The sequence below is a fragment of the Hemicordylus capensis genome, chromosome 1 (assembly GCF_027244095.1).
Source record: "Hemicordylus capensis ecotype Gifberg chromosome 1, rHemCap1.1.pri, whole genome shotgun sequence".
Taxonomy (NCBI): Eukaryota; Metazoa; Chordata; class Lepidosauria; order Squamata; family Cordylidae; genus Hemicordylus; species Hemicordylus capensis.
This window is the reverse complement of record NC_069657.1, coordinates 234,728,153-234,751,330: the sequence shown is the minus strand read 5'-3', so window position 1 is coordinate 234,751,330 and position 23,178 is coordinate 234,728,153. Positions and strand designations below refer to the sequence as shown.

Genomic DNA, 23,178 nt, shown 5'->3' with positions numbered 1-23,178 from the left:
CATTCTGAAACTGAACCGGGTCCAGTCTGGTTCCATGCACACTAAAGCAGGACCTGGTTTGTCTCTAGTCTGAACTGGTTTGGGCCTGGTTTGCGGGAGGAATTTTTTGTTTTTAAAAAAGCAGACTTATGACCATTGCTGGGCTATGTAGGGTGCTGTCACAGATGTGGCAGGTCTCCTGATGTCCCCCCTCCCGCTGGGGTCATGACCTGGCAATGCATAGGTCCATTGGGAATGCATGGTGGCCTCCAAAATGGCTGCCGCCACCTCAGGTAGGCTGTAATGGGCCAAAAACAGTCCAAAATATGCCTAAGCCCTGTAAAGGGCTCAAAATGACCAGGGGATGGCAGAGGAGGGAGAACAGCAGGAGACAGCCCTCCCTGGCGGCCACAACAGCATCTCCTGGAGCCTAGCAATGGTGGTAAGTCTGCCTTTTAAAAAAACTTTAAAAAAAAAACCCTCACCCAAAATGGTCCCAGACCAGCCCGATAGGCTCGGCTTGGCTTTGAGCTGAACCAGGCCTGGTCTTGCACAAGGGCGAGCCCTTGAGCAAGGCCAGTTAGATATCAGACCGGTTCAAGGTCGGGCCTTTTCATACATCCCTAAAAGGAAGCTGAGGGGTTGGCCCGGCTCCTGGGAGGCTGGAGGAGTTTTGTTCCCCTGCCGCTGCACCTGGCTACACTGTCTTCTGCTGCCTGTTCTGGGGTAGAGGGGTGAGTGAATGAGACTTCTTTGAACAATAGAGACCTGTTAAAATAATTAATTCAAGCTATAGGGCCATGACTGTATCTTCTGACACTTTTCTATAAAGTTCCAGTCTTGTGGATGGGAGAGGGAAATATTTTGGGAGGAGAACTTGCTACCCCTTGCTACCCCTTGGACTCAGTCCTGAAAGGAGAATACCTGAGAGAATGTATGCATGTCAAAACTAGCTGGGTGACTCTGGGCCAGTCACTTCTCTCTCAGCCTAACCTACTTCACAGGGTTGTTGTGAGGAGAAACTCAAGTATGTAGTACACCGCTCTGGGCTCCTTGGAGGAAGAATAGCATATAAATGTAAAAATAAATAAATAAATAAATAAAATGGTGAAAAATAGAGTTCCCTGTGATCAGAACTCTTATTAGGACCAAACACTTAAGATAACTATGATAGGCAACCATTCACAGGTCACACTATCAGCTAAGACTCAGTAGATAATTTGGATTCATATTTTTCATTCTTTCTGAAGTTAAGATTTTGCTGCACTCAAAATTCTGGGAGGATAGGTCTGCAGATTGAGAACGTTAACTTTACATTGATGAAGGTGAAAATTAATTTGGAAACTTTCAAAATCTATATAGTCATTGTTAATTATGGAAATGTAGTCGGAAGATAACTTTGCTTTGTAGTGAAATTATATTATGTCTATGTTTTATTCATATGACTTCAGGAGACCTGAGCTGGGGCAGCCTGAAATATTCAAGATGGCTGTTGCTCAGTGAAAGTTAAGTCCTTTAGTTGTTTGGAGGAAAGCGGGGGTGGGGGGGCGGACTTTGAGAAACAAGACATAAGGAAAAATATAGCCTTATGTATTTCCCTAGAGAGTACGGTGCAGTGCAGGCACATGCTCTTCAAAAGGTTCTGAGTGAATAGCTCTGGAGCTGACCGGAATAGCAGATTGCAAAGGTCCTTGTTAACATGGTGCTGAAACTTTTGGTATGCAGGATGTCCAGATAAAATGCAAATCTGTGCTTTCAGCAAAGTTCCAAAGACATTCCTAAAGAGCAAAGAGTACATGCCATCCCTCCAGGTTCTGTAGGCCAGAGAAGAAAATATGATGCAAAGTTCTACTGGTCCACTAAAACTCCAGTAGTCTATTTTATTTTTCCACTTGACATTGCATGCCATGAAATGCCCAAGTAAAGGTCTTTATTGCTCTGCTCTGCTTCACAACCCACCAAACCACAGCTTATCCATTCCACAAAAGCCTCTTAAATACCTATATCTATGGTTCATGTGATCAGCCTTCCAGGTCCAGCTATCCACTAATCTCATTGACTGCCACTCCTAAATCTATATTGTGCATAGCATCTGTCCCTTTCTAGCCAGACAGATCTAAAGGATTTTGAAAAGTGAGCATTTTTCATATGTTTGCCTACAGACCTACAATAGACAAAGAAAGAAAATGAGCTGTTATAAATGTGATTTGAGCTAACAAATGTTGGATTGATCTTTACACATTCCTTTTTCTTCCCACAGGGAAGAGTGCTTTGGAGTAGATTTGGAGTATATTAATACTTCAGTACCCCAAACTACTACCGCTGCTGCTACAAATATTTATATTCAACCAAAATGCTAAAGAGCTCCTTATCTGCTCCTCCCCATCCCGCCACTTTTCTGGGTGCAGCACCGAGTCCCCAACCGGCCATGCGGGCTGCGGCAGTGTTCCCAGAAGCCTCTGCATGGCATCAGCACACACATGGTGTTGCTGACTAGGAAAATGGCCAGCGTGCATGCTGACACTGTGCAGAGGCTTCAGGGAACAGCCGATTGGGGACTAGGGGTATGCACGGAACCGCCACATTGCGGTACAGCACTGGGGTGGGGGTAGCTTTAAGAGCGGCGGGAGGGTTTACTTACCCCTCCCGCTGCTTTCCCGCTCTGGCGCCATAATCTTCAAAGTAATTGGGGCGGCAGGATACCTCCCTGCCACCCCTTCCCCGCTGCTGTCTGCAAACCTCCCAGGAAGTTTGCAGACAGCAACTCCCAGGAGGTTTGCAGACAGCAACTCCTGGGAGGTTTGCAGACAGCAGCGGGGAAGGGGCGGCAGGGAGGTATCCTGCCGCCCCAATTACTTTGAAGATTACGGCGGGGGGGTAAGTAAACCCTCCCGCCGGGAAAGAGCGGGAAAGCGGCGGGGGGTAAGTAAACCCTCCCGCCGCTCTCAAAGCTACCCCCCACCCCCGAACTGGACCGCCCAGGTCCGGACCGGTCTGGACCAGTCCGGAGGCTATTTCAATGGCCTCCGGACCGGTCCGGGCCCATCCCTATTGGGGACAGGGCACCGCCCCCAGAAAAGTGGTGGGCCGGGAAGGAGCAGGTAAGGAGCTCCTTACTGGCTCCTTAAGGGAACTGCTCCCTGCCCTGCCAGCCTGTACCCAAGCCATTCATGCACCTTTCTATACTGGAGAAATGCTGTGCTGGCATTGGGTAGAGCCAGTTGCTCTCTCCTGCTAAATATAAGAGAATCACCACTTTAAAAGGTGTCTCTTTGCTCGGTTAGGAGGCGTCAACGTTGCTGAACTAGTTGGGAAAACAGTATTCAGTAGGTGGTCCGAGGATTACAGGTATCCCATGACAACATTGCTCTGCCCTTATATTTCTTACATCCATCAGATCTGAGCAGCATGATAAGCATGCATAATTTGTACATTAGCAGCCTGACATAGTCTAATAATAAATACATACCTAATGTAGGTTCCCAGAAGGTGCTATACTCTTCTTCTGCTGTATACTAGAGGCTGTCAGTTAAAGAGGGATGGAAAGTATTCTTACTGGGTTGCTTTTCAGAGATTCACTCATCAGTATTGCCAACCTGGTTTGAAAGGCTGTGCTTGTTAAAGTGGATTCTGGTGAGGATTCCCCTTGACAAGCAAAGGGGAATCCCACCTTTATAGGAGTTCTAAGAGTGGCCTTGGCAGCTGCTCCTGTAAACCCTGCTAGCATCCCCCCCCACCAGCAGTATGGCCTGCATGGCAGGCCAACATCAGCCTGGCTTCAGCCTGCCATGTGGGCCGTGCTGCTTGTGTGGGGGAGGGGCTCTGATGAGACGTAGAGGAGCTGCCACCATGGCCACCCTTAGAACCCCTTTTAATGCAGAGTTCCTCAATGGGTCCCCCTTTACAAGCATAGACCTTTGAATTGGGTCAAACTAGTCCATATCGGACCAGGGCCAGTTTAGGTCAAACTCAGACCGGCTGCCTTTTTTGAGGCTTGTTTGGTTCAACTTTGAACTGGTCGAACCAGTTCTGCACACTCCTACTCCGCATGTCAGTCAGTGGCCCAAGCACTTTATTCTGTGCCAACAGATACATCTAAGCTCATTCATTTCAGCAAGCTTACGTACAGCTAACTGTATAAGATCAGGCTGCAGACCAGTGATCTTCACTATTTCTGAAACACGAGCGACCTTGGCGAACAACCTTCAGTGTAACAGCCATTTCCTACCATATTGACCTCTGTTTAGTGCTGCACTTTTTCCAGCCTTGGGGCGGAGGGACTTAAAGAGAAACAGAATCCTGTCAAGCCCCAGCACTGTCTTGGAAGGTGCACACAGAGTGCTTGGAAGTGTAGTCCTTCTCAACACTTCCCCTATAAAACTCTATGGGGAAAGTGTTGGGAAGGACATTCTGTGTGAACTTTCCAAGATGATGCTGGGGCTTGAGGGACTCAATTTCCCTTAAAGGAGCCCCAACAGAACTGAACAACATGCAGCACTGTGCAGTGGGAATGTCATCTCCACATGGTACCAGAGGGGCTGAACAATGCTGATCCAAATATTCAGCTTTTGTCAAAGTTTCACATAGGCCTATCAGCCAGGGAGCTGCACCAGTCATTAGTTGTTGTCCCTGGCTCTCAGGTCTTGCAATGAAGAACATTGCTGTAGACTGTTAATGTGTGTGGGCTTAAGAGATCATTAAGGGGTTTTTTTTTCTTTTTTAATATGTGGTCTTTACCTGTGCCATTGTACCCAACAATTTTGGATTTGCAATTATCTTCAAGCCTCAAGGCCTATGGAAAATATGCACAATATCAGTAATTCATCATCTGTCTTTTTTCCTCCCCACCCACCACCTACCCCCACTTCCCTAGCAGAAATGCAAACATTTCAGGTCAGTCTTCCATTGATTCACGGAAGGACAAATAATGTCAGACAGTTCTTATACCAAAACAAAATTTCAATTTTGTTTACCTCTTCAGTAGTCCAGCTTGATGTCAGTTACCATTTAACTCGGCCAATAGTATTGATATTTGATGTCAGTTCTTATTCATTACTGAACCAAATGATTCAAAAGTCAGATCTTTTAAATGTTTCTACAGATGGCAAAAATAAAGAAGGGGCTGCCTAGCTGCAGTTGACAGACAGAAACAGGGTAAAGAACAGAATATAAAATGAAAAAGGTACCTGAGGTAGTTATTTATGTATTCAGAGTATTCAGTGCTTTGCATAAACTCAAAGTCAGTCATTTGCAAAGGTTACTTAATCATTTTAAATATGTACAATTACAGATGCAAAAGGGCTAATAGGGTCTTCCTTAGGTGATTGATGCCATTACTTGCACAAAGTGTAATTACAAAGTAGGGTCACAATGAAATACAGGTATTCATCTTGTTATTTAACACATTTAGCACAGAAGGCCCTTTGAAAATGAAAGTATTAAAAATTCCCATATCAAAGCATAACGGAGAACAGAATAATCAATCTTGGTGGCATATTAGGCAAGAAATATACATTAACCCATAGTCTTTCCCAGAATGTTCTTAATTTTGTCTCGGATCTAGATGATGATTGTATGATCGATAACATTTCTTCCATCCTAGAGGTGGTAGAACTTGTGTGAAAATATAATACAATGAATGTAATTAAAAGGAAGAAATATCTACAGTTATTATATAGGATATGGAGTGTTTCCATCCAACACTGAGGGTCAGTTCAGACACCATGCAGAACTTTGGTACAATTTAAATATGTTATCCAAAATAAACTGAGAACACTGCTGCAGGTGATCAGCCATCACAGCTTATTTCTTATAACCATGGTTTGTCCCATGCCCTGTCTTCATCTCCTATAGAGGGTCCATATACAGCCCCAAACTACCTAACTCTGCCCTGCTCCTGGCAAACCCTTGCCCCATCCCCCAATTTCCAACAATGATCCCAGTTACAAAGAGGGCAGATTCCCTTTTAACAAGTTCTCTTGGCTCTTTCTGCCTGCTTTCAAAGGTTCTCTGGACATTCTCAGCTCCCTATAGAAGGCAAAGGGGCTGTTAAAGCAATAATCATCCCATCCCCTAGCTGCAGTCTCACACCAAGCAACATTAATCACTTCCTATCCACTCCTACGCCTGCAGAAGCTAATGCTTATTGGAGAAGCTGAGACATTTAAAGGAGCCACAAGGCAGACAGAGGGAATGGAAGGACAGGATTAGCTACAAATTAGTGATCCGTTTAAATGACAGGAAGGGATAGGCAAAAATGAGCACAGTTTGAATGTGGAAAAAAGGCTATCTGAAAGTAATTGCTTACCTGATCAAAAGGGAGGAAACAGAGAGAGGGAGATTTGCAGAGGTGGAAGGAAAAACTGAGGACAGTTTCTTATGGCTGAAGTGTTACTGGAGAGAGGAAGGGGATTTTTTTAGGAATTGATAGAACTATCGGGAGGGAAAGAGGAGGCAATGTTTGGAGAACAGAGCTTAACCCATGAACATGCAGAATATTCTTTCATGAATGTTCATTCTGCATGTTCCTTGGGCTTCCTTATCAGTGATGCTGCAGAGCTTGCAAAAAGATCTCTTGAATATCCACACCCACACACCCACAAATGCCTCACATAATTAAGAGGAAGCAGCAAGGCACTCTTCTGGGCTCACTGGCAAAAAGGGGAGTTTTTCAGCACTGCTTGTGTTTGTAAAGATAGAATGCAGGTCAAAATGAAGAGGAAGATCGTGTTGGGAAATTGAACTCATTGCAGCATATAACAGGGCTGCTCAACTTTGGCCCTCCTGCAGATGTTGGCCTACAGCTCCCATAATCCCTGGCTATTGGTCACTATGGCTGGAGATTATGGGAGTTGTGGTCCAAAAACAGCTGCAGGGTCAAAGTTGAGCTGGCCTGGCGTATAATGTCCAGCTTGTTGCTGGTGTCCAGAAACAGTGAGCTGTTTCTAGATACCAGCTCTGGGCAGGAATGATAGTAGCAGGAGGCCAGAGTGGTCTTTGCCCTTCCAGTCTCTGCTGGAAGCCTTCAAATTAAAAGGAAAGGTGAAACCTGGCAGTATTTTTGTTTCTAGGCAATGAATGGAGAGGTGAGCTAAGCCGTTTCTAGGCAGACTAGAGGCACTTTCAAGCTGGGACCAGTGAGAGATGCATGCAGCCTAGAGTGCAAAGCTGGGACTAGAGGAGTATGACAGCAAAGCAGCTGCCTAGGGTACAGCATACATAGGTGTGCAACTATGGTTGCCACATTAATCAGAGAGAATTTCTGGACACAACCAACAAAGGGAGGGTGCGTAAATGTTAAAACCCTATTCCTTTTTACCAGGATTAGAAAGAGTTGACAGGGGAGCTTGGCAGCTGTTTTGTGCATTTTTCCTATTGTTTGTTTTGCATGGAAGAGGGTTAGCAGCTCAAATAGTTTTGATACCAGTAGCTGAGCGTAGTGTTTCTGCAAAGCTTCATCTCTTGTGCTGTAATAATAAAGGACAATTAGGTTTTAAGGCCTGATGTTCCTTGTATTTCTTCCTGATACTCCACACAGGGGATACTTCCTGTTAGACATAGGAACGTAGGAAGCTGCCATATAGTGAGTGAGACCATTGGTCTATATAGCTCAGTATTATCTTCACAGACTGGCAGCGGCTTCTCCAAGGTTGCATACAGCAATCTCTCTCAGCCCTATTTTGGAGAAGCCAGGGAGGGAACTTGGAACCTTCTGTTCTTCCCAGAGTGGCTCCATCCCCTGAGGGGAATATCTTACAGTGCTCAGACATCAAGTCTCCCATTCAGATGCAACCAGGGCAGACCCTGCTTAGCTAAGGGGACAAGTCATGCTTGCTACCACAAGACCAGCTCTCCTCAACAGCCCTCACAATACTGCAGGTACTGCATCAGGCAATTAGTCTTCGAGAGAGTACATAGGAACATAGGAACATAGGAAACTGCCATATACTGAGTAAGACAATTGGTCTATCTAGCTCAGTATTGTCTTCACAGACTGGCAGCGGCTTCTCCAAGGTTGCAGGCAGGACTCTCTCTCAACCCTGTCTTGGAGATGCTACCATGGAGGGAACTTGAAACCTTCTGCTCTTCCCAGAGTGGCTTCATCCCCTGAGGGGAAGATCTTGCAGTGCTCACACATCAAGTCTCCCATTCATATGCAACCAGGGGAGACCCTGCTTAGCTAAGGGGGCAAGTCATGCTTGCTACTACAAGACCGGCTCTCCTCCAGTTGGACACCCCCAAAAATGCCACTTGACAAAGGGTTCTGTCTCTGTCCATATGCTTTACAACAAAACTCACTACTGTCCTCACTAGCTCCAGCATGATCCTGAAAGGAGGGGGGCAGGGGTTTACTGATCCATAGAGAAAGAGCCAGCTTAGCCAGCTGGCAGCGCTGGTGCCACAGAAAGGATAAGAATATGGAGCTTTTAAACAGTGACATCATGTACATCAACCCCTGCTAACTGAGCAAAGAGGCATCTTCTTAAAGTGGTGATTCTCTTTATTTAGCAGGGGGAGAGCAACTGGCCCTATCCAACCCCAGCACAGCATCCCTTCAGTGGCTGTTGCTGGTGTCAACCTTATGTTTCTTTTTAGCCTGTGAGCCTTTTGGGGACAGGGTACCATCTTATTTATGTACTATTTATTTTTCTATGTAAACTGCTTTGAGAACTTTGGTTGAAGGGCGGTATTTAAATATCAGTAGTAGTAGTAGTAGTAGTAGTAGTGACAATACCTGGAAAGAAGCTTCCAAAAAATGGGTAAAATTTGTAAACACATTCCTGCTCAAGTTCTTGGACATTTCTTATCCAGGACAACACTTTCCCTACATCCTGACAGGATGTTCGATTCCTGAACATGTCCAGGCTAATCCTAGCAACCCTAGGTGCAAAAAATGTCATTTTTAACTATTAAGTGTTATACTTTAGGAAGATATTTTTAATATCAGAAAATTTCTTCCAATTGTTGCATATGTTTTGTGATGCTTTAAGTCACAGGCATTAAAATAAAGGTCCAAGCCTTTCAGTGGACAGTACCACATGGGTTTTTGCTGATTTTTAGTGTATGTGTGTGGGGGGGGGGGAGGGAAATTACCCAAACCATTACAAAAGGCAGGCAGACATAAGTACAGTATGAAACAAGAATTCCCTTTGGATGTTCCTGATGTCTTTGGACATAATGGCAACTGCAGTTGTCATGATGCCCAACCCTTAAATGCACATTGCATGAATGGTAGCATCCAAGTCTCTGTGAAAATTGTGCTTCCTCATGCCTTAACTGAGTCCTCCCTCTTACCTGCTGCTGTCTTTGCTGAGGAAGCTGGGGCAGAGGGGGGCAGAGACAATCCATTTCATGCTGAGGGAGAGGCAGGCTTCATGGAAGTCTTGAATGTTCTCTGGGTGGACACAAATTGTGGCAATGAAAGGTCCCAAAATGCCCAGCCATTCTCGTTTATCTGAGACCTCCATGGAGCTTGCATTATTCTCAGCACACATCAAGCACTCCCTATTTCCCTTCTGCCTCCAGTAATGTGTGATGTAATCAGGGGCAGTGGGAAAGACCTAGGCCATCTAGGAAGGGATGCAATAGACCTGTCAGGTTTACAATCAGATTTCTGCTTGGTTACATCATCAGGTGTGTGCTAGCAGCCTGTCCAATTCAGAAGCAATCTTGTATTCACATTGGCTTCCAAATATCTGGTGGGCGGTTATGTGAAATGGGCCTTCTGCTGTTCTTCACTTTTGGTAAACTGTGCACAGTTGGGGTGGGGCTGAAGCTGGGAACTGGAGTCCTCTTAACAGGATGAAATACTGCTGCTGATCTGGACCAGAAATGCATTCTGGATTGTCAAAACTGACCTGTGGATAGAAGACAACCCACACCCGATCCCACAACAAGTATTAATGTTCAGATAATTACATACTTTTTGCAGCAATTCTAGATTTTTCATGTAGGAATTAGCTATTGCATTGAGAAAAGTAAATGTATAACATGAACCAAAATATTATACCTTTGGAAGAAACAGGTATTGCATAAAGGGTGACAAGAAGGATAAGGCCACCCAATACTGCATTATATTCATAATATACTTAAGCTGGGATTTTTAAAGCATAACTGAGAGAGAAATTAAGCCTCCAGCATATGTAAATGTATTGTATTGTATTTTATTCTTATTTATTTAATACATTTTTATACCACCCCATATACAAGTCCCTGGGTGGTTCACAAGCTAAATATTCATCCATACTGCTGTTAGTTGGTAACCCACTTGAAGCTGCTTTACAGTGGGAATGCTTGTGTTGTACCATCTGAGATTTCATTACCCATGACTGCTGCTATCGGAGTGAATACCTAATAGGGTAACGATCTTTAGCTTAAAGATGGCATCCAATTCACAACACTCTTCAAAAAGCCATAGTAATTATCATTCTTCCCCTCATCTGACTGCACAACTCTTGGAATTGAGAAGCACTGCTTTGATGGATAAAAAGAAAAATAAATTGATTAGCCTAAGCTCCTTTAAAAAAAGAAAAGCACAGCAGAGGAAGCTGCTGTATAAAGTGCAGTGTCAATTCTGTATAGCAATAACTCTGCAGGGTATGCAGTGATCTTGAGCTCCATATGTAAATGTATGCAAAGAACTTTTGCAAGCCTAGCATGTACCCTTCTTCTTAAACACCACAAGAAAGTTCTCAGTCCTTGATTTGGCAAAAGACAGAAATATTTCTTCTATTTCACACACAGCATGTGGAGTGATTCTAAACAAACAAGATAATAATTCACTATTATTTGACACTTTCTACCACTAGAAACCTTGATGGAGGGGGATTTTCATTTTCATTCATTTTTTACTGGGAACCCAGTAGTTCAGCAGCATAAAGTATTTTAAAAATATGGAAGAATACTCTACTGCTCTTCCACAGCTATAAAATAATACCCTTGTATATACCCTTGATGGCTAAGGAAAACCACCAAGAATGCCCTTCTGTACGACCCTGAGTATCTCTCCAACCTTTGCTTATTTCTAGATCTACTGATCTTCTTTCCAAAGTTTTTATATCAGTCTGTTAATTCCAATAGCCTCCCATCACTATCTGTCTCCATGAATTATTGTGTTTATGGTATAGCCTTTTACTATAAGCTGGCGAATTTTTAGGCCTTTATCCAAAGCTCTTCCTTGGACTTGGACTTTGTTTATAGTTGTGAGAATAATCATCCTAATGCCTCAGTCTAACAGCCTGACCCACAGGCTGGCTAAACCAAAATACTTGGACTTAATCTCATTGATCTGAATTAGACTAACAATTAGACTGTTCACATCTGGTGCCCACAGAGAAGTCACTGCTCAGGGGTGGAGGAATCAGGCTGGGAAGGAACTGCTGTCTCAATCAGGAATGGACTGAAGGACTCCACAAGCAGGGAGGCAGGCAATAGAGCAGAGCATGTAGTGGAAATTATGTTAAATGTGGTCTGGCCCTTCTGTGCTCATTTTTCTAATAGAAATAACAGCAGGGATGGGAAGTGTTGGGATGCCGATCAAAATGGTGAAGGTGGAATAAGGGGTCTTTTAACTCTTTCCCTCTACTAGGGTCCTGATCAGTACTGCCCCCTATGGCTTTCATTTCTCCTGGGAAGAAAGCTCCCTTGGACTCCAAGTAGGAGACTGATCCAGATTGGGACTATGGTATGGTCGCCATGTTGGCAAGTGTAAAGTGATGCACATTGGGACGAAAAACCCTGCCTTCACGTATACGCAGATGGGATCTGAGCTTTTGGTCACTGATCAGGAGAGGGATCTTGGGGTCGTAATGGACAGCTCGTTGAAAGTGGCGACTCAATGTGTGAAAAAGGCCAATTCCATGCTAGAGATCATTAGGAAGGGGATTGAAAATAAAACTGTTAATATTATAATGTCCTTATGTAAAACTGTGGTACAGCCACACTTGGAGTCCTGCAAACAATTCTGGTCACCACATCTAAAGAAAGGCATTGTAGAACTGGAAAAGGTACAGAGAGGGCAACCAAGATGATCAGGGGCCTAGCATCTTCCTTATGAGGCAAGGCTAAAATACCTGGGGCTTTTTCGTTCAGAAAAAAAGACAACTGCGGGGAGACATGATAGAGGTCAATAAAATCATGCATGGTGTGGAGAAAGTAGATAGAGAGAAATTTTTCTCCTCATATAACGCTAGAACCAGGGGTCATCGATATTAAATTGATTGCCAAGAAATGTATGATCAATGAACAGAAATACTTTTTCACACAATGCATAATCTACTTGTGGAATTCTCTGCCACAAGGTGTGGTGACAGCCAACAACCTGGATGGCTTTAAGAAGGGTTTGGATAACTTCATGGAGGAGAGGTCTATCAAAGGCTACTAGTCAGAGGTCTACAGGCCACCTCCAGCCTTAAAGGCACGATGCCTCTGAGTACCAGTTGCAGGGGAGTAACAGCAGGAGGGAGGGCATGCCCTTAACTGCTGCCTGTAGGTTTCCAATGGCATCTGGTGGGCCACTGTGTGAAACAGGATATTGGACTAGATAGGTCTTGGGCCTGATCCAGCAGAGCTGTTCCTAAGTTCTTATGTCCCATTCCAGATGAGTTCCCATGGGGTTGAGGGCTGCTATTTCTGTTGGGGGGGGGGACATGCAAGAGCCAAACTATGAGGCTATTCACATGCGCATACAAAACCGGGCTAAGGGAGCCCAGCCCGGTTTTGCATGCTTGTGTGAACCACTGGGATCGGGCCAGATCGGCAAACCCACCTAAGTAGCCTCCCTTTAAAATGAGGTTAAGGGAGCCAGAGCTCCCGTCCCTTTGTTTTTCTGATCGTGTGTCAGCAGCCACAGCTAGCACACTTGGGAAAGGGAGGGGGATTCCCATAATGCACCATGCACTCACGTGGTGCATTAGAACTCCGAGGGACAGCTTCCCTGCACCCCAACCCCCAGAGCAGGAGCTGGTGCTCATCTGGGAGGGCCATCTGCCCACCCAGGGAAGGGTAGGAGATCATATGCAGGGAGGGTAAGTATAACTCTCAATACCCACAGACCGCCCTGGAGCTCTTCTCACTGATCGTGAGAAGAGCTCCTATGTGTTTAATGTAACATGTAATTTGGCTCTTATTCAGCACTATGAGTAACACAGCCAATACTATACAGCCAATACTAAGAACTATCAGTGTGCCTTTCTCTGAAAGCCAGTAATCTGGAGGTTGTTCTAGCACTGACTTAGAGCCTATTGGAGACTGAAATAGTCCTGCAAGAAGACCAGTTCCTGCCACCCTGGAGGAGTATGTTTCTCAATTAAAGGAACTACACTATGTTCCCTTTGGTGGGACTGTAATGTGTCCAGCTGCTTCTGGGACTGGTATGGTAGTGAAGGCAGAATCCTTTGAGCAGAGAGAACTTCTGGGAAGGAAGTATCAGTGTCTGGGGGCTGTGAGCAAGGAAACCTTGGGAGCTGGGGATAGAAGCTTCATGGGTCCCCTTGGGGTTCCTGCTCCTCCTACACTTGTGAAAACATTTGCCTTAGTGGCAGTTTCTCAAGATGGTCCAGGGAGAGGATCCCTCCCATCCTCAGGCTCCAAGGACACCTCTGTTGATGTAAAAGTGCTTGCTTTCCAGGTCCTGTGCCAATGACACAGACTGAACCAAAGCTTATCTGGTGTTGTACATATTATTGCTTTTTTGGCCTGGGATCTGGAGATCATCACAAGCCCATTGCATTTTTCTCTGGAGTCCTCCTTACCAGGCAAATGAGAGCCTGCTGGGTTAGTTCAAGTGTTTCAGAGGATGGGTCAGTTCAGTAGATAGGTAGCCATCTGACAGTGACTCGGTGTACTGGATTTGAAATCCAATACTGCATCTCAGAGCTGTTAATAAGCCGAACTCTTGAATTGTATTTGGCTACTAGTGGAAATTGTTTGAAGAGCACTCTGCTTATCTTGTACTGTCCTGCCCCCCCCCCCCCGGTGAGTAGATTCACTTTGAATTCAAGCACTTCAGCTGAACTGGGCTGCAGATTGTTCTATACATTTGTTCCTCGTGGAGTGATTCCCTGCTGCTTTTTCCTGGTCAGCTTCCTTCCTGCCCAAGTCAAGAGACATTCAATTTCTCTTGTCTGAAGCTAATAAGATTCCCTTAGTAGCATGAGTGAGCAGTAATTGCACTCCACCTAAATTTATGGGGGGAGGGCCTCAACAAAGGAGCCATGCATTCTTATAAACAGCCACACTATTACATCCTAATTACTGTACTGCATATCAATCAGGATGGCTGTTTCTATACCCACATGAAATTGAAAGCTCATGGCTATAGTTCAAGCTGTATTTTGAAGGGAGGAACTAGTTTAGCCCCATCATACTAATAAAGGTCACGAAGCACTTGTCAGAATGCCCCCCCCACACACACACATATACAGAAACGCAACCTGCCAAATTCTCCCCTTCCAAATTTCCTTCTGGATTTTGCAGGTCTGAAATATCTGCTCTTGTCTGCAGAGAAGCTGCAAACTGACACTGATGTGGCAGTGATGTGCCATTCTTCTGTTTTTGATTTCCGGACTTAAATGACGTTATTGTGTGATTATGCTGGCATTCCTTTAAGCAGTGTTTTAATCCATGCACATACATATTTTTGTGCATCAATAACCTCTAAGGAAAAACTACGAACTGAAAACTGTGCATGCAACTGTGAATTAATTCAGAAATTAATGTTTAGAATTAAAATGTAGAAGTTAAACTAGAATGCAAAAAGAGTGGAGCTCTGGTAACAAAAGTTTTCGTTTTGTTTCTCATTGTTCAAAACTTGGCTGGAAGAAGTCAGGGGAATCTTAGTAACATGATGAGGGACCTGGACATGGGCTGGTTCAGACCACGCACCCACTGAGAGCTCGTGGTCATGTGAAGCTTCCCTCTTTGTTTACCTTGGCCTCCTATCAACTGGCTTTGTCAGCTAGTGTACTCGAGACTTGACACCTTGTCAGCCCACTTCTTGTATGGAAGCTCAGAAGCTCATGCCCAATAAAGCAATTACTTTCTATCGTGGGACAGTATTTTTATATTATGGGAGGCACATTTTACCACAGGTCAAGCCCCTATTATTTTAATTATTTCCTTTAATACAGGTTGAGAATCCTTTATCCGGACTCCCGAAATCTGGAAAGCTCCAAAATCCGGTCACTACGCCGAGAAAACAAACAAACCCAGCTTGTATTTTCCGCTTGCATTCTCAACCTGTAGCTTCAACCACTCACAAAGCCCCCAAACCAATCCCAGCCCCAATTCAGCAGCCCCAACCATGGCAAAGCAGCAAAAAGCCCCCAAACTAAGCAGCACCCGCAACTCACAGAGAGGCAAAGCAGCACCCGCGGCTCCGTCTGCAATGGCGGTTGCCCAGCCCCTCCTCCACCTCTGCTCCTCTTCCCTTCCCACATGGATGAGCACTTTGCTGGCGGCATTTAAGGGCACCTGCAGGCAGGGCAGGGGCCAGGGAGGAAAAGCAGCACCCAGGGGGGAGAGCCCTCCTTTGGGGCGGAGCCAAGCCGCTGTTGTGAATGGGATTGCACTGCCACTCACACGCTTCTCAAGCTGGTCTGTGAGAGGGGAAGGAGGGGAAGTGGGGAGGAGCTTGGCTGGAAGGCAGGAAGGAACTTCAGGGGTTGGTGGAGGAAAAAAACCCAGTAACTTTTCATGCCCAACGTATCTCATTTATGAACATATTCCGAAAACCGGAACACCTCTGGTCCCAAGCAGTCTGGATAAAGGATCCTCAACCTGTAGCAGGAAAATTTCTGCTATGCCTATATTTGCAAAAATGTTCTCATCAACCCCACGAGTCATCTTTTTTTGTTCTTTGACTATACAGAATATCAAAAGTGATATTTCTCTCATACAGAGCAGATAGTGTACAAGAAGGACAATTCTCCCTCTAGCACAAGAGTGAGAACATTACTCTTAAGTTACTGGAGTTTGAACTGGAGAGTTTTTAAAAATTTCATTCTAGCCACAACATACAAGAATATCATGCAGCTCATTGCTTCAGTGATCCATTATGCTGTTGTATGAGAGTGAGTTTTCCATGTGGAAAAATCAGTAGCAACAATAAAAGCAGAAAGAAAGGCAGTGAGCCTTTCTAAAATAGTAACACATGGAGGTGAAAATGGAGAAAGCTAGATTCTGATTTAAACGTTTTAGGAATGGGGTTGGGGGGACTATTGTCATTTGGTATCAATAGTTCAAGATGCCAGTCTAATAAATTACTCTCTTTCTTGCTTAGAACACATTGTAGGCTTGAAAATGCCCCTTGTTAGTTCTTTCTTCTGCTGTCATTTATTTTTGCTCTTTTAGTTGTATGGTCAATGGCCTTGGTTTTAGGGAAGCTGTGCAATCAAGATATTGGCTGGGATCCAAAGAAGTGCACTAATTCCATACACCCAAAGAGGCTTTGAGACGCCATGGAGAACAGGGAGAGAAAATTGGCCAGTTTGAGCCTTTATCAGCTTAAGTGTCTTGGAAGTGAACAGTAGGGTTGGGAAGATGCAACATTTTGTTGAGATACCACTTCTCATTTTTATCTGGGGGTTCCTCAAGAACATCTGCATTGCAAAATCCACAAGAGGCTGTGTGTGGCTTACCCTCCCTGACCCCCTACAGAAGGACCATAGAATGCAGGGACAGGTTCCATGTGCGGGAAGCAGGACAAAAGAATTGAGGGGCTGAGTCAAGAGGAGACTATGGTGAAGCAGTAGTCTGGTCAAGGAGGCTGTGTCTAGCCATGGCTTCCCAAGATGTAAGTGGTGGGAAGGAGTGTACTGATGCTGCCAGTGCTCTCACCTAAAACAGCCTTCCAGCCAAGGGCAAAGACTTTAGCTTGCTTAGGAATGAGTGTCTATTGATGAGTATAGAGGTTGGAACAGGAAATGAGTGCAGCTTGCAGAGCTGCCTATAAGATACAGCAGAGAAAGGCCAAGGAAAAAGGATCATAGGAACACAGGAAGCTGTCTTATACTGAGTCAGATCATTGTTTCATCTAGCACAGTAATGTGTAAACTGACTGGCAGCATCTTAAAGGTTTCAGAGTCTTTCCCAGCCCTACCTGGAGATTCCAGGGATTGAACCTGGGACCTTCTGCATGAAAGCAGATGCTCTACCACTGGCTTCATCCCCTGATATGTTACAGTGTTCGCATGTAGTTGGCCATCCAAATGCAAGCCAAAGGTAATCCTGCTTAACCAAGGGGGACAATTGATGCTCACTACTACAAGACTGGCTGTTCAGTCTTGCGGTAAACTCCTCTCAGAGCCAGAGGATGTATGGTGAGGGAGGAGGAGGAGCAAGAGCAGGAGCATGAATGAGAACCAGCTGCCATCCCTTCTTCTGAGGCCTTGAACAGCTGGTTGAAGGCATTTAAGGAAAGTGTCTTATGGGTCAGACTGTGCAGGAGGGTATGCAAGATAGCATACCCTCTTGCACATCTTCCATAGTATAGTATAGTATAGTATAGTATAGTATAGTATAGTATAGTATAGTATAGTATAGTAATAATTTATTTTTAGATTTATATACCACCTTTCATTAAAACAATCCCAAGGTGGTTCACGCAGAAATCTATACTATACTATACTATACTATACTATACTATACTATACTATACTATACTATACTATACTATACTATACTATAAATCTGTAGAAGTAGGATGCTCCAGAAACCCTACATTCTTGCATTAGTTCATCTCAAAGACAGACATAGCTCTAAGCTTTGGTATCAAATCTATTTCCAGTTAAAATAGTTTTGAATATCAAAATTGTTTTTTATTTCAATTACTGATACATTTGTACAGATTCCTGGTTTCCTCAAACATAAATCCTGATGATTTTTAAAACCATATTGGGTATGTTTTCCTAAAGCAGAATTTTAAGGTATAGTAGGTGAATGAATGAATGTTAGTTACTGATATGGTTTCCTTTATAGTACAACTACAAATAACATTTTCCCCATCTTTTACAGGGTGATATCATTGTTTCCTGTGACTCTTATGGTGTACTGAAATTATGGGACGTCCGGAAGGGAGCACCAATGGTATCAGTTGATACAGGCCCACATCCTGGCAACCAGGTGGCTTTTGACCCCTCTGGTAAGGTTTTTTTTTTTTAAACAACAACAACAACAAACAAACAAACAAACAAGGATTCAGCTGTAACACTTTCCATTTTATTTTCTTCCCCCCTTTTAAAATAATTTGCTATAGTGCTGAAATATTGAGAGCCAGCTGGTGACAAATTGATTTATCTCCACTGATTTTCTCTTAAGCAGTTTGTTCAGGCATCCAAGTTGACTTAATGTATTTAGGTTTTCACATGAAAAGGCTGTAATCACACATCATTTCAGTGTGTGAAGCAGTAATCTCAAATTAGTTATCACTGAGCATCCACCATTCATGTCAGCCTTTGCTTAAACATGGGGTTGGAGCTGCACATGTAGCAGAATAGGATGGTAGAATGCTGAGGTGGTAGAATGGACTATATATCTTCTGACTACAAAGCTGAAGATGCCACTTTTGAATACTGCCCACATAGGAAACAATATGCAAACAGAAAACCTCAAGGACCAGTGTTCTAGCTCTGCCCTTTGCCTGCTGTTCTGGTTTGCTGTTTGCCAGAAGTGTTTAATGTTTTGAATGTTGTCAGCACACCATTTCACCTAGCTGCCACAGAGAAGATGTCAGAAAGAGATGTCACCTCTGTCAGCCTGGCTGAGACCATCATCTGGCTTCTCCCCTCCAAAGGCTGTGCCCATCTACAGCCATTTCACCTGCAGCTAGCTAGACCCCCTCCATCAGAGATGCCAATGGTTATAATATCAATTTTAATGTATTTATTCCTTCTATCAATATTGTAGCCCACTTTTGGAACACAGATTGAAAAGTGCAATTAAAAAATAAATAATTTTTTAAAGTTTGAGTATTCAAAAGCAAAATCCCATACCTGCAATCTAAAGTGGTGCTGTGCTATTACTTCTAGGGATGTGCAAAAAATTTCGAGCACAGAACTATCTGTGCCCGAAACGAGCAATTTCGGGTGATTCGGGGCCGAACCGAATCACCCCCGATGTCCCCCGATATTTTTCGGGCCCGAGCCAAATCACCCGAATTTCGGGCATGAAAAATTCGGGTGATTCGGTTCATGGTTGATTTGGGGGGATTTTTTTGAAGTTTTAGTGACTTTGGGGCAGTTCAGGGGCATAGCATGGGATCTGGGCAAAAAGAGTTGGATGGGGTGGTAGTGCCTAATGGGTGCAGGCTACCACCCCAATTTCAGGGGGATTGGGCAAAGGGCTGATTTTGGGGAAATTTCTGAAGTTTTCATGTCTTTGGGGCAGATTGGGGCAGAAAGTGGGGACTGGGGCAGAATAGTGGGGTGGGGTAGTAGTACCTAATGGGTGGAGGCTACCACCCCAATTTCGGGGGGATTGGACAAAGGGCTGATTTTTTTAGAATTTTTGAAGTTTTAGTGACTTTGGGGCAGTTTGGGGGCAGAAAGTGGATCTGCCCCAAAAGAGTGGGGTGGGGTGGTAGTGCCTAATGGGTGGAGGCTACCACCCCAATTTCAGGGGGATTGGGCAGAGGCCTGATTTTTTGGGAATATTTGAAGTTTTGGTGTCTTTGAGGCAGATTGGGGGCAGAAAGTGGATCTGCCCCAAAGGAGTGGGGTGGGCTGGTAGATAGTGCCTAATGGGTGGAGGCTACCACCCGTCCCCAATTTCAGAGTGATTGGGCAGAGGGGTGAATTTTGGTGAATTCTGAGGTTTGTCTTCATAAGGTGAAGTGTGCTAAATTGATTACTTCCTCATATTCATAGTAAGTGTGAAAAAGTGAAAGTGGGGTCATGAGAGTTGTCTAATTGAAAAAAATCTCATTTGCTATGATAGAATGAGAATTCACACCTCATAAGTTTTTTCTGAGGTGTGAATTCTCATTCTATCATAGCAAATAAGATTTTTTTCAATTAGACAACTCTCATTACCCCACTTTCACTTTTTCACACTCTCAATTACTATGAATATGAGAAAGTAATCAATTAGGTGAGTGCTGGAGCCACAGCAGCTGCCATGTGGGAGGCATGGTGGAAGCTTCTGAAAGGACTGCCCCCCCCCAAGTTGCAAGCAGAGAGGTGACTGGAAACACTATACATAGTAATGCCACACTTGTGTAAGAAGGCAGGGGTAATTTTTGCCAATCCACACTTCTCTCGATTACGCTCAGTGTCCTCTGAAAAAATATCCCTGAAGGTTGGCTGAATCTTGGGGACATATTTATGGGATTATCAGAGCAGGAGACACAAGGGGGAATAAGTGGAAGTCACTCTTTCATCCCTTACAGGATTTCACCTTTACTGTGTGATTTACATTGTGATTGTAAGGGAGCAGAGATGCATTCTTTCAACAGCTGTAAGCCTGTAGAGTCATTCCATCATTGGCTAGCTAGAGGTGTGAAACAGAGAATGTCTCTCCTTCCCTCCTCAGCATTTTCCATATATGGAAAAATCACTCCATTCCAAGGCAGTTTGGGGGGAAATGAAGATTTAGACTAAAGAAAATGGAAGAAAAAATTGGATCCCCTCTAATGCCCCAATTGATAGAAAGACAGAATATATATATTTTAAAAATAAGCAATAAATAAATATAGCATATTTGCTAGCCATTAAATGGATGATGTTAACAATGGTGTACACCTACATGGATAACATAAAGCTTTTAAATCTGCTTTATTCATATATTTCCCCCCTTTTCTGCCATTCAAATGCTTATAGAAGTATTCATAAGCCACGCTGTAAATACTATTACTCTTACAGCTGACTTTGAGCCATAATAGATGGTCTGCAGCTCACAAGGAAATGAAATATATGTATAGCACAACCATTTTTGCACCCTCAGCTATTTATAACAATATGTCACTTGCATTGTGAATGACTTCCCTTTTTATTTTTAAAAGTGGCCACAGTACAAATGGAATAAATGTATTTTATGTATGACATTAATCTTCATTCCTAAAGCTGTGTAATCACTCAGGATAAAATGTAGAGACACACACCCATTCAGAACTGCACCATTGCCTTATTCTTTCTTTCAATAACTGAGAATTTGGGATAATAACACGGAAAAGGTTGTTGGGTCCCCCCCTTGCCTTTGTTTTCTTCATCCTTACTGCCCACCACCCCAGAGTACAATAAATGCATACTTTGGTCCAATGTGTAGAATCGGATTCCTGGCTAGGAATGTTTAGAACCCCCTTGTGGAATTTCACTATTTTGATCAAGATTCTCTCCATCGTTCTATGATCTGTCCCTGCAGGAACCTTCAGTTTTGCCTAGGAAAGTTGCCTCTGATTAATTTCATTGGGAACCATACATGCAAGAGAAAGGCAGATGCTTGGCACCAGCAGCTTTGACAGACAGCCCCTCCTACTGTATGAGTCAAAGGATGGGAGGGGCTGCCTGTAATTACTTTTCTAAAACTGGTGATTAATGGTGTCAAAGTTGACAACACCAGCTTTCACTTCAGCAAGAGTGCACAGTCCCTATGCAGCACCTTGTGCTCAACATTGGGCTCTGGTGTTCCTCCCCCCACACCCTACTGATGGCAGTCCTTTTAATAACTATGGACCATATTCACCAAGATAATCCATGTATGCAAACCTGCTCTTTCTAGTTGTGGATGAAAAACAAATGTGCTATTCCTGATATGTGACAGGAAATGTAGTCCAACAAGGAGAGGTGTATTGATGCCTTTGTGTATGTATGTGTGTGAGAGAATATATCCAGTGTCTGTAAAAGCATAACAATGGAATTAATATATTGAGGTGTCATCTAGATAGGTTGCAGTGAGGGGATCACCTCCAGACCTCACGTATTTATGCTTCTGGAAAACCTCTTTTTCTGGACAACTTATTGTTTCTTTCTACACATTGACCAACTGTGGTTACAAAGAGTTCAATAGGCTTGTGTGGTAGGTATGCATGTCAAAGACAGCATCCTCTTACTTTGAAAAAGGGAGTCTGAGCTATGTTGATAACATAGCTATACGTATTAGGAGGAATAACGCATATTCACAAGTTGATCTTAAAATAGACTTCATTTCTGCAATTTAATTTTGAATATATTCAAGAACAGGCTTTTGAGCTTTGCTTGAAGGGGGTATGAGGAATGTTCCTGCCTCCCTACACTGCCGTGCTATTTCACGCTCTTTCCTCCCGTGCTTACAAACATATCTTTGTCCCATTTTGTAATCTAAAACATCACCCCTGCTGTCTCAGTTCTATCTATATCTATGAACTGCTCACCTCCAAAAGAAATTCTGCAGTTCCTAGGGATGGCTGGGAGCTCAGCCAATGTTGATGGGCGGGGAGGGAGAGAGTGAGATGCACATATAGCTCTGCAAACAGAAGAGTGATTTCTTCCTCTCATCTAACAAAATGTGAGAATCGCCTCTCTTTTCATGAGACTGTGAGGTGCTTCACACGATTACTGTGCCTCGATGAGGTCTGTGGGGAGAATGGGCTTAGTCCACTCTCCCTGCAGATGATCATGCCTGGAGCCCCGGGCAGCCGAATCGGCCGCCCAAACAACTACTGGATCCGTTGCAGAGCCAGTGGAGGCTGCAGGGATAGGGGGCTTCCTGGCCCCTGGAGGTCCCAGGATGCCCCGCATGAGTGCATGGGGCATTCGGGGGGGGGGGGCCTGAGGCCAGCTTCCCGGTCTACTCCTGGTCGGCTGCAGCAGCACACGAACAATAAAATGAGGTTAACTGAGTGGTCACTCTGTTAACCTCACTTAAGGGTAGGGTGAATTAGGCAGACTAGCCGCCTGAGAACCACTGGGTGCATCCGCAAGCCCACTGGTTCCCATGATCGGTAGAAAGCAGGCTAGGCTCTTTTCTACCGATCATGGGGAAAGCTTCAGTATGTCATAATCAGAGGTGTAGCACGGTTGGAGTGGGCCCTGGGACAAGTTGAAGATACGCCATCAACTTAATCTCCTTCCCCCACTCTGAATCCATGTGGCTAGGACCCCACAAAACAGGATGCTTTCCAGAATACATGCTGCAACAGGGGTAAAATGCATGGCAGGATCGTATTGAAAACGATCCCCAGAATCTCAGACTCCTGCAACCGGAAAATACAGCTATTTTTCTTCAGTA

The 23,178-nt window shown here is 44.2% G+C and overlaps 1 protein-coding gene across 10 annotated transcripts in view; it reads left to right on the top strand.

Moving 5' to 3' along the window:
- The window catches only part of SPAG16 (sperm associated antigen 16), a 754,101-nt gene that overhangs the window by 522,257 nt on the left and 208,666 nt on the right, over positions 1-23,178 (top strand). For all 10 annotated transcript variants that reach the window (XM_053283351.1, XM_053283355.1, XM_053283350.1 and 7 more), the window contains one exon: positions 17,992-18,118. In XM_053283351.1, the coding sequence (XP_053139326.1) occupies positions 17,992-18,118 (127 nt within the window). The remainder of the gene's footprint in view (positions 1-17,991; positions 18,119-23,178) is intronic.